General features: G+C 50.2%; 1 protein-coding gene across 1 annotated transcript; it reads right to left on the reverse strand.

The window, feature by feature from the left end:
* Window positions 1–3,025: 3,025 nt before the first annotated feature.
* Window positions 3,026–7,325, reverse strand: PURB (purine rich element binding protein B). Its single transcript, XM_034761634.1, has one exon. It carries the CDS (start codon window positions 7,299–7,301, stop codon window positions 6,381–6,383), a length of 921 nt encoding a protein of 306 aa, XP_034617525.1. The 5' UTR covers window positions 7,302–7,325; the 3' UTR covers window positions 3,026–6,380.
* Between the last annotated feature and the right edge of the window lie 3,298 nt (window positions 7,326–10,623).

Consider the following 10,623-nt stretch of genomic DNA (forward strand, 5'->3'; position numbering starts at 1 on the left):
TTCTATTTCTAACATACCAGGAGGGAGGGCTGAAGTGTTACATGTTAGTGACGTTAACTAATGAGCACTTCTCCCACCCAGCCGCCACACAAAAAGAACTGGTATGGCACCCATAGAATCCCAGAGCCGCTTCGACTCCTCTATATATTTATGCTAAAACAGTGTTACCACTCCGTGAATCCAGCTGTTCCAATTATTGGGGGGAGGGGGGGGAGGAGCAGGAAGAACTGAAACAGACTAAGCTCTATTCTTGTGAATCCCACATACAATCAAAGGCAGGCTTTTCGAGCCAGATGGGCCTTTCACCACAGCACAGAGCAGGAAATTAAACATTTGGTCTTGGAAGATCTCTGAGGTTAATATGAGGCGTGATAGCCACTGCTGGAAATTAAGCTCTCTTTGCAAATTTCAACTCCCTCTCTCTATCTTGCCATACACAGAGCAGCAGTAATTGAGAAAACAGCCTCTGTGCAACCTGCAGGAGCTTTGAAAAGGCAGAGCACCTTACTGCTTACCTGTGGGCTGCTTTCCTCTGTAGATACAGTACGTAAGAGATTAAGGCTAGATAGCAGCATATTACAAGTCGCCTGTGACAAATGCACATCGCTTTTATGTTCCTTCTGTGGAACTTCCGATGCGATCGCCAGGTGAGTTTCAGTTTTTAAAAGAAGAAACTTGAGCTCACTCACTGCATGGGTTAAAAAGGAGAGGGGAAGGCAGTGAAAATGACTAAGAAAAATGCAACTCAAAAAATAAACTCCTCCTGGAATTACAAGGGAGCCTTGCAAAAGACCACTTGAAAGCACAAGTTTCTTCATCAGCATAAGGTCGCTGTGCCTCTGGTACCAAGTCTTCCCTGGGACTCTGCCAGGCTGTAAAATGCAACAGATTCTTTAAGAGTGGGGGAGTTCGTGTACTTTTAAAGGGTCAGGAACCACTAAGATCCCATCAGCCCGCGGTGCAGTCGCGCCTTTTAACTCACTGAGGCTGCTACAAAATCCACCGCTTCAGACAGGTTGAAGAATTTGGGCGCATTCATAGTAACATACTGGGGAGAGTTTCTCTCACAGTTTAAAGAGATGGAGAGAAATTTTGGCAAGGGGATTAGACCAAAATTTGTCACGAGTTTTAGGGGGGGGGAAATCGAGGCACTGTTCCATGTTACAATTTAAATAGGACTACAAGGTATTATGCCATTCACAATATACAGGTAAGAAAACCAAAGCTAAGTGCCAGTGGCAAAATAATTGCTACCACATAGGTAAGAGGCAGTAATTAGTGACCACGTTCAGACGTTCTGATTCCTGCCTCTGATCCCAAACCTCTTTGGATTGGAAACCACGTGCAAGAGGGTTTCAATACAAGGCTGTCTGACCAGTCAGAATACCACACACAAAGCAAAGCAGCATTTGTCCCAGTACTTTTTTGGTATTTTCTCGTGTGGGCTGAAACCAGAAAGTGCAGGAGGTGTGAGATTTGTGTCAACCTGACCAGAGGAAGGGGCTTCTGTTCTTTTACCAGAGTCATGTCTTCCCCATCCTCATAATCCAATAAAAAAAAATTGTTCTTTCAGCAGTATGCAGTTTTAAAAGACAAATAAAATGGGTCTTGGGTAATTTTCAAAACCCAGCTTTAGGTACAGTATTCTTGCCAACCCAAAGTTCTCCTAGGCATCCTAAATATCATTAGAAGACCTGGAATCAGATTAGAGCATTCTCTGGGAAAGGGAGCAGGGGAAGGGTTCAGGGTGTTTACCTGGCAAGCGTCCTACTGAAGACACTGAACGAGCAACACTACCTCTTGGACTGGTATACACACAATGCAGAAACTGCCACAGCTGTTGGACATTCACCTGCCTAAAGATATGAGCATCTGACTCCACAAGGAAGAGGAAATTGAGTGCAACAGGTTGAGGATCTGCTGTCTACAACTAAAATTACTTACACAGCAAGTTTATAGCAGTATTCTTTAAAAGTACAGATCCATTTAAAACACATTTACCAGGGGGTCTTCTCATCAATTCAAACAGTTAAACCTAACATCAGATCAGTTATTCTCATTATACTAATGTGTTTATAGCAAACAGCACATGGCAAGACACTAAGATTGTTCACCTGCTTAAGAAGAGGCATATTGGGATAACATTTACTACTAAGAACTCACAACAATTTGCAGCCAAAAAAGTGCCATTTTTATATAGGGAAACCTCTAGATTTTCCTCTCCCTCCCTCACGTTAGACTCAAGGCCACACTGTTTTTCACTGAATATCTGCTGAGAGATTAATTGTGCATCAGATAAAGTACCATAATAATTCTGTTACACTCGTAAGAGAAGACGTCTGTGCATATACTATGCACTGACCAGTTTTTCACCAAAATTAAAAAAAAAAAAAAAAAAAATCAAGAAACTGCCACTCTCTCAAGAGCAAAGTAGTTTGTGAGTTGTCAGTCACTTTATAATCCTTTGTGTAGATCAGATTCTACACCCTTGTTTTGGATGGGAAAAGATCACATTTTAGCAAGTCCTCCTCAGCTATTACAATATCGAAAATGTGCAGTCGTCGACCGGCCACTCAATATGAGGGGATTTATTGTAACCAGCCTCTTGTGCCCCTTACCCTGAACGTTTGAAAATCAGACAGGATAATTACGTGTTTTTTGGGAGGGAAACTGAAGCAGAAGCTTGAATCTCTTCCTTAACAAGGCTTGTGATTTCTTACAAAAGGATTCCTGGATAACTGACAGTGCTGCCTGCTTTCTAAAGGCAGCTCCTGCTGCTGCAGCAGGAATCCTTTTGCAGCAAACACCTATGGAACAGAACACCAACCCGTAACGCTACGGGAATTTATACCTGTATGCCTCGAGTATTTACATTGGAGGGTTTGGTGCTATACAAGATTTACATTTTGTTTTGTACAGCAGATGCCTTGACATAGTTGCATTCTGGAACTGTCATTCCAGGGGCAACAGAAATCTGAAGTTCCATAAATTCAGGAAATCTCCTCTCCAGGGGTGTTTTGCCATATTTTTTTTTTTTTTTTAAACAGAATCCAAGTTTATGGGGATTTTTTTAAAAGAAGAAGTGTCCAACCCTTCTTGTTGCAGAGGTCACGTTCTCGATCCAAGCAGTAACACCAAGAATGGGACAAATTTCCTCCCCCTTTTAACTATACAGGACTTGTTTAAGGATCAAGGTGAACTGTTTGATTGTCCCACAAACAATCCAGTTAACATGCTTGCCTGGAGTAAATGGATATACCGGTCACATCAAGATGTCCCAATCTTGTGATGCCAGATTCTATAGAAATAGGACTATTCTGAATATCCAAATAACTAACATGTTACAAATTAGTGTCAGAGTGATGCACTGTAAAATATACAGTGTAATTTTTAAGAGGCTGTGGATTATGGGGACCTTCTGGAGCCCCATCAGAATCAATCCACTTAATTTATAACCCAATACGTATTTCTGAATGATCCTCTTTGCATCTCACAAGAAATATTCAGAGTGAGCCCAAGTACAATAGAAAACTAAAAATCTCTGCAGAAATTCTGCAGTTCTGAGGCAAACTCCCTCCTTTCTGCCCCACCTACCCTGTCTCCAGATTCCAATTGCCCCACCCCCAACAACAGGGAATGATTTCCTCAGTCAGTGAACCACTATACTCAACATGGCCTTGTGCCACTAGAATTGGGCTCCATCTTCCTGCAGAGGGAAGACCATGAACCCGCTGTAGGAAGAGATAATCCTCAACAGCAGTTAAGACTTATCAACCCACCTTTCATGATAGCTTAGTTGGATACAGGCAGGTTAACAGTTTTGAATATAAAATTTCTTCTGGAAACACACTGCATTCTGACCACACCTGATGTTTGCTGGAAGGCCAAACTGAGTTGTATAGGAGTTTTGTACATCGATACATCACTTATCTGGTCTAATGACTACAGAAGAAATGTTTCTGGTTGCCAAAGCCGGTGCCATATATGGCTGTGTTCTTGGCATACATGATACATGCTTCTGTCCACTTCCATACTTCCTAGACAGCTAATGATAGCTTATGTAGCCACTGGCAAGGGACTATCAAGACCCTGTCGCTACCACATAAGTAGAAAGGTAAGGCTAGTTACTGCAATTCAGCCAAAAAATAGAATCCTCTGGAAAAGGAGAGGTACTGCATCTTCGCAAAACGTGAATTGGCTCACTGCAGCTGAGCAACGAAAAAGGTCAATCACCATTGAAGCAACAAAACACGTTGTTGGTCTATACATAAATTGTACATAGTTTTAAAATGAATGGAAAAATTACACCACTATACACCCAATGTCTGCAGCCTTCAAAATTCTCATTGCTGCCTGCAATCTGTAATTAGTTACGCAGAGTTTTCTACACCCCTAAGTGCTGTGATGTCTCAGCCCTTCTGTCTGCTGAAACGGTGGAAATTTGTTCTCCGCAGCAAAGAACTGAACACATGTGAACGAAATACATAGGTAAATACAGCAGGACATTATTGAAAACAGCTGCCTTAGAGTACAAAATACAGTACAAGTATACGGATGTAATTAAAACATCAAGAAGAACTATTGCTCCCGTACAGTTTAGGAAACCCGGTTCTTTGCAACGGAGAAGAATTAAAAAAAAAAAATCTTTAAAAATTGGTGTTAAAAAGACCTACCATGGACATCAGGAGGAAAGAATTAGTTTTTAAAAGGGCAACAATACAGGTCTGTGGCTGAAACAAACTCGTGGTTAATGTTCTGATAACTGATTTTTATCATTATCTCAAAAGCTTTTTTTTTTAAATCCTACCCAATCTCCCCCCCCAGCCACAACTGCATGAAAAAAAAAAAAAGCCTTTTGTATGTTCCTTATTTTCCAATAAATACAAAATAAAGATAGTATAGGTAGAGTAATAACAAAATAAGGTAATAAGGGTATGCAATAAATTAAAAAGGCAGCTCAAATAAAGGACAGGCATGCACAGTTTAAAAAAAAATATGAAAGATTCTATGATGTCACCCAAGTAATATCTGGAACTTTGGAATGAATAGCACTCTCTCCATTCAGTTCAAAGTTACTAGAATATGACTAGGTGTCTAGAAATACCTTTCTGGAGGGGTAGGGTTGACTCAATTAGCTAAAAAAATCATTTTAGAGTGAAAACCCATTTAAAGTGGTGCTCCCTGGAAAGAGCCCCAACTGCATTCTGGAGCAACAGCTGGACGAATTGGCAGTAGCCAGTCTATGGTGAAATTTCAAGGTGGTAAAAAATGCTGCTAGGGTATATTTATAGTCACAGAGCTTATTCATTTTGTTTCTGCTCCTTTTCAGTGATGGATCTGAAGCTCCCACAGGTTGTGTGCTGCTCTGAACAATCCATCCGTGCATTTTTGACAACTCTGCTGTTAACACAATGTGAGGTACTGAGGAAACAGATTGAGTTCTCTTCTCTTGTTAAAAACTCTTGTAAAAGAACAAGTGATGGACTTTTGGACCTGAGGTTCTTGGTGTTTAGATTCATAGTCGAACATGTCCACTGATTTCCATTGAAGATGAATGACGCTCATGTCTCACTTTGTGCCAGTCATTCTTCCACAGACTAGACTTGTAGCCACATGTTGCTGTTCTCAACCAAGTTATGGTTTAAAGATTTAAAAACCCAGCTCCCAGGCTGGATTCCACTTATTGGCTGGGTCAACCCACTGAAGCCAAGAGAGTTGGCTCTTACTTCTCCCTATTGCTAACGCTGTTTCTTTTCCAAGACCACCTTACTTGGAGAGAAGGGGAAGAACTTCAGTGAGCAGCAACCAATCCACTCAGCTTTCCTTGTGCTTTATGCCTGTTTTTCCTTGAACCTACCTCTTCGCAACCCCCATGTTTAAAAACAAAAAAATCAAAACAAGAAAGTGTCTCTTAATCTTCAGCACGCTGCCAGCGGGAACTCGCTCGCTGACCGGTTCCGGCAGCGCCCGGAGCGGAGCAGTTTGCATCCCAGAAAACAAGTCTGCAAAGGAAAGGACAGAATGGACGTTGGTCCGGAAACAGGCTCGTCCCAACTCTAGGCCCGAAGCTGCCGGGATTCCCCTCCCGCCCCGGCTAGGCCCGATCTCCTTCCCCATCGCAACCTGTACCCTCGGATCTGGATAGCTGCGGCGGCCTCTCCCTTCTCTTCAAGCGCTCGGCGGCGGCGCGGCCGCCGGGATGCTGGTTTCCATGGCGGGGGCGGGGGGGGGGGGGGATCTCGAAAGGGGCCGGGGAGGGATCCGGGCAGCAGGGGCCGGGGCTGGGGACGGTCGGTGTCTGCGGTGAAGCTAGATTCTCTCTCCGCCGGGGCCAGGGCTGGGGGTGGCGGCGGCGGCTGCTCCCCGGCCGGGGGCGCCGCTCAGTCGTCGTCCACGTCGTCCCCGTCGGAGTCGTCGCCGGCCCCGCTGCCGCTGCCCGGCCCGGCCGGCCCGGCGCGGCGCTCGTAGAGCTTGTCCCGCTGGCGCTCCTGGATGTCGCGCATCTCGTCGGCGTAGCGGCAGAAGGCGCCGCCGAACTGGGCCCAGGCCTTGCAGGGCACGGTGATGGCGTTGCGGTAGGACGGCTTCACCTCGCTCACGCGCAGGAACACGCCGTACTTGTTGCAGCCCACGTCGAAGAAGAAGCGCTTGGAGTCCACGGTGATGGAGGTGCCCTCGGGCAGCTCCCCGCCCAGCCCCGCGCCGCCGCCCGGCCCGCCCAGCTCCTCCTCGTCGCCGCCGTAGTCGTCGATGAGCTTGGCCAGCGCGTCGCGGAACTCGATGAGGCCCTGGGCCGGCAGCGCGATGGTCTGGCCGCTCTGCAGCCCGGGCGGGCCGGGGAAGCCCGGGCCCGGGCCGCGGTTGATGGTCTGGCGGATGCGCAGGAAGCGGCCGCGCTGGTTCTCCTTCAGGTCCAGGTAATACTTGCGGTTCTCGCGCACCAGGAACTCGCTCTTCAGCGCGCGGCGCGGCCCGGCCTCCTCGCCCGGCCCGGCCGCCGCCAGCTGCTCGGGGCTGCTGGGGCCCAGCTGCGCGTAGTGCTCGATGAAGTCGCCCAGGTAGTCGCGGAACTCGGCGGCCACGGCCATGGAGAGCGTGAGGCGGCTCTTGGAGCCGCCCGCGCCCACCTCGGCGATCTTGAGGAAGCGGCCCTTGGCGTTCTGCTTCACGTCCAGGTAGAAGCGCTTGTTCTGGATGTCCAGGCGCTTGGACGCCAGTTCCTGCGTCTCCTGCTCGGGTCCCGGCCCGCGCGGGCCGCCGAACCCGCCGCCGCGCTCGCTGCCGCTGTCCCCGTCCGCCATCTTCTCGCCCCCGCCCGAGCCGCGCCGCGCGTCCCCCCCGCCCCGCTTCCGGCGCCGGCCTGCGCGCGCGCCGGAAGCGGGCGACGTGCGCCAGGCCCCGCCCCGCGGGGCTTGGGGCGCGCGCTCTACGCCCCGCTGCGACAAGGGTGACGTCACTGCCGCACCGCGACGTCACCGCGTGGCGTCATCGTATTCGAGCCGCGTTCCCTACCCCTGAGCCCCGGCCCCTCCCCCACGCTAGGCCCTGGCCCCGCCCCCGCCCCTACAGTCCCCCCCTCCTTACAGGCCACAGCCCCTCCCGCATAGGCTGGCCCAGCCGCCCGCTGCAGAGCTAGCTGGCCCCTTCCCTGGCCCATACAGAGCTGTTCCCCCAAACTTCCCTGCCTCCCTCAGCCCCCCCCACGAGCCCCCTCCCCCCCACGAGTCCCCAGCCCTTCCCCTTCAGCCCCCCCCACGACCCCCCCCCCCCCCCCCCCCCCCCCCCCGGCCCCCGCCCCCCCACAAGCTACCAGCCCTTCTCCCGAGGCCCCCACCAGCCCCCTGTTGGCCCAGAGCCCAGGCCCTGGAGTGGAAGAGGCAATAGCAGCTCCCCACCTTTCCCTGCACTCTCCAGACCCGCGATTTGCTCTTTGGGGGCAGCTAAGGGGAGCTACCGGCCCCAGCCTGGCCAAGTCCTGCAGCGCCGAGACAGCCCCACCCCAGTCAGCGGGCAAGGTGGCCACGGGTCAGCGAGTCCCCAGAGCAGCTCCCTGGGGCGAGGCCTTCCAGGGCCGGTGGGTAACTTGGGGGCTAGAACGAGGGGCATCTCGCCCCCTCGCAGAGATTGGTGCCTAAATCCAGGCCCAGGGAGGCGGCAAGCCCTGCTTGCCATCCTCAAAGCAGGGCAAGCTGGGCATTTGGCCACCAGAGTCACAGGTGGGGCCTGAAACAAATTGGCTGGCCTAGCAGATAGGTTATTCACACAGGCTGTGGGAGACACCCCACCCCACCTCAGTTCAGGCCCCTCTTCCTGCAGGGGGAAAAGGGATTTGAATTCGGGTCAGCCATCTCTCAAGGAGGGCTCGAACCGCGCGAATGTAGAGTTATCCAACTCTTTCACTGGCCCAATTCATATTTAATTATTCAATTATTGAAAGTGGAACAGCTTCAACAGGCGTGGCTGAGGGAAGCCCACAACAGGATATCCCCTAGCCCAGTGGCTGGGGAACATACCAGAGAGGTAGCAAAGCTCTGTTCAAATCTCTTCTGTCCCCTCTGGAGAAGGGGGGGACTCGAACTGGGGGTCTCCCACCTCCTGGGTGAATACCCTAGCCACTAAGCTGAAGGTTATGAGGCAGGTCTCCCCCACCCAGCCATTCTGTATGAACTTGCCTGCGTAGCCCAAGCCAGCAAGCAGCCTCTACAGCAGGGGTCGGCAACCTTTCAGAAATGCTGTGCCGAGTCTTCATTTATTCACTCTAATGTAAGGTTTCGCATGCCAGTAATACATTTTAACGTTCTTAGAAGGTCTCTTTCTACAAGTCTATAATAAAGAACTAAACTATTGTTGTATGTAAAGTAAATAAGGTTTTAAAAATGTTTATGAAGCTTCATTTAAAATTAAATTAAAATGCACAGCCCCCTGGACTGGTGGCCAAGACCCGGGTAGTGTGAGTGCCACTGAAAATCAGCTCGCGTGCCGCAAGTTGCCTAACCCCGCTCTACACAAATGTTGCTGCATTAAGCCCCCCTACTCGATGCAGGCGGCTAAAGGCCTGGCTTTCACGGCTTGCGAATCACTCTGGGGCTTAGATAGGAGACATGGGCAGAGGGTATCAAAGGCCAGGGCAGGCTAAGCCTCCCCTGACCCAGGCCCTGGCCCTGGCCCTGTCCTCCCTCCCACTGTACCCTGAAGCTGGCGGTGGCTCAGTTCTAGCCGGAGAGCCTGGAGTATGGGCAGGCTGGGCTCTCCAAAGAGGGGTTCACCTGCTGCCCATGGTGGGAGATAGGCACCTGGTGCCTACAGTCAGGCTGTTGCACGTATGCCCAGAAGCAAAAATGTAGGTGGCAGCCGAGCGGGCATTTTGTGGATCGCAGTGGTGCCTAAAACTGGATGTAGGGCCCTAGGCATCTCCACATATCGCACCCTCAGAGCTGCTCACAGAGAGAAGTGTTGCTTCTAGGAACTTCAGCCTGCGCAGTCCTAAACTATCACTGGATATTGTTTTAAGTCTTGTTGGATTGAGGTAAAAAATGTGTCAAGACCAATGACAAATTTTGGCTCAAGTATTGTTAGAATGGAGACAAATTCAGCGGAATCAGTTGACAGAAGCAATTGTCCAGGGGATGGTTTGAATCTGTTGCAAAGAAATCCTTCAGCACCGATGGTGTTAAACGTTCCTCGCTGACACCAAAATCCCGCTGGTCCACTTCCTTGCTTCTGCTACAGGCTGGACAATGTTCAAGCAGAGCTTGCTAGCTTGGGGGAACAAACTTTAACACAGTCATATGGCTCTGTCCTTTGCAATTCAGCTGCTCACATTTGTGAGCTCAAAGCTTTAAACCACCAAAGGGACTGGGTTTAAATATCTTATGTGGCTCATCAGAAGCTCTCACCACTTTCCAGCGGCGGCTCGACACCATGATGCCCGTTTCACAGAGAGGAAAACAGTCCCGGAGGCTGAGGGCTTGCCTACCCGGGGGTTTAATCAGCAGTTTCGATGCGTGTCAGCTAACGCACAAGCCACGCTAATAGTGTGCATGCGAGATGGGGAGCGCATCAGTGTGTATGCACAGCAGCAGCTTGCTGTGTACTAAGGGCCAGGTGTTGTCAGAGGGTAGCCCAAGGTGCTCTGCTGCTGAGCAATGTGTATTGGGATTTTTCTCACTGCATTGTGGGATGCCTGGTGGAAGCCAGATGAGTTACATTTTTGTAAAAATCCCATGTTTCTCCACCCCACACTTCCTTTCTGGGCGGGCTAGCGCCATTTTCAAATAGCTGTCGGCTAGCCTAGACCCACCAATGCTCCATGCTGGCAACCCCAAACGCATGGGCTGCCCTCACCACTCCACGCTGGATGAATTCGGCTGCAGACTCTGCCTGTCGCACCGCTGAGCAGATTTGTCAGCAGCAGGGCTCTTCCCGCAGGAGCTGAGTACGTGGGACGAAGACAAGGAAGAAGAGGCAGATGCTGAGCAGCTGATAATACCAGCCTGGTTCCTGGAGCGCCCTTTCCGGGCTTGGGACACCAGCGAGGGTTGAGGGGAAAGGATTGCTCTGCAGACCTGGGATGAGAATTTCAGGATGGGGAAGGCAGCCGTGTTGGAGGATGTGCTGAATTAA

This window comes from Trachemys scripta, chromosome 2, assembly GCF_013100865.1.
Source record: "Trachemys scripta elegans isolate TJP31775 chromosome 2, CAS_Tse_1.0, whole genome shotgun sequence".
Taxonomy (NCBI): domain Eukaryota; kingdom Metazoa; phylum Chordata; order Testudines; family Emydidae; genus Trachemys; species Trachemys scripta.

Bases quoted from the DNA above. Each gene is read 5' to 3' on its own strand.
- PURB (XM_034761634.1), bottom strand. From the start codon at position 7,301: ATGGCGGACGGGGACAGCGGCAGCGAGCGCGGCGGCGGGTTCGGCGGC.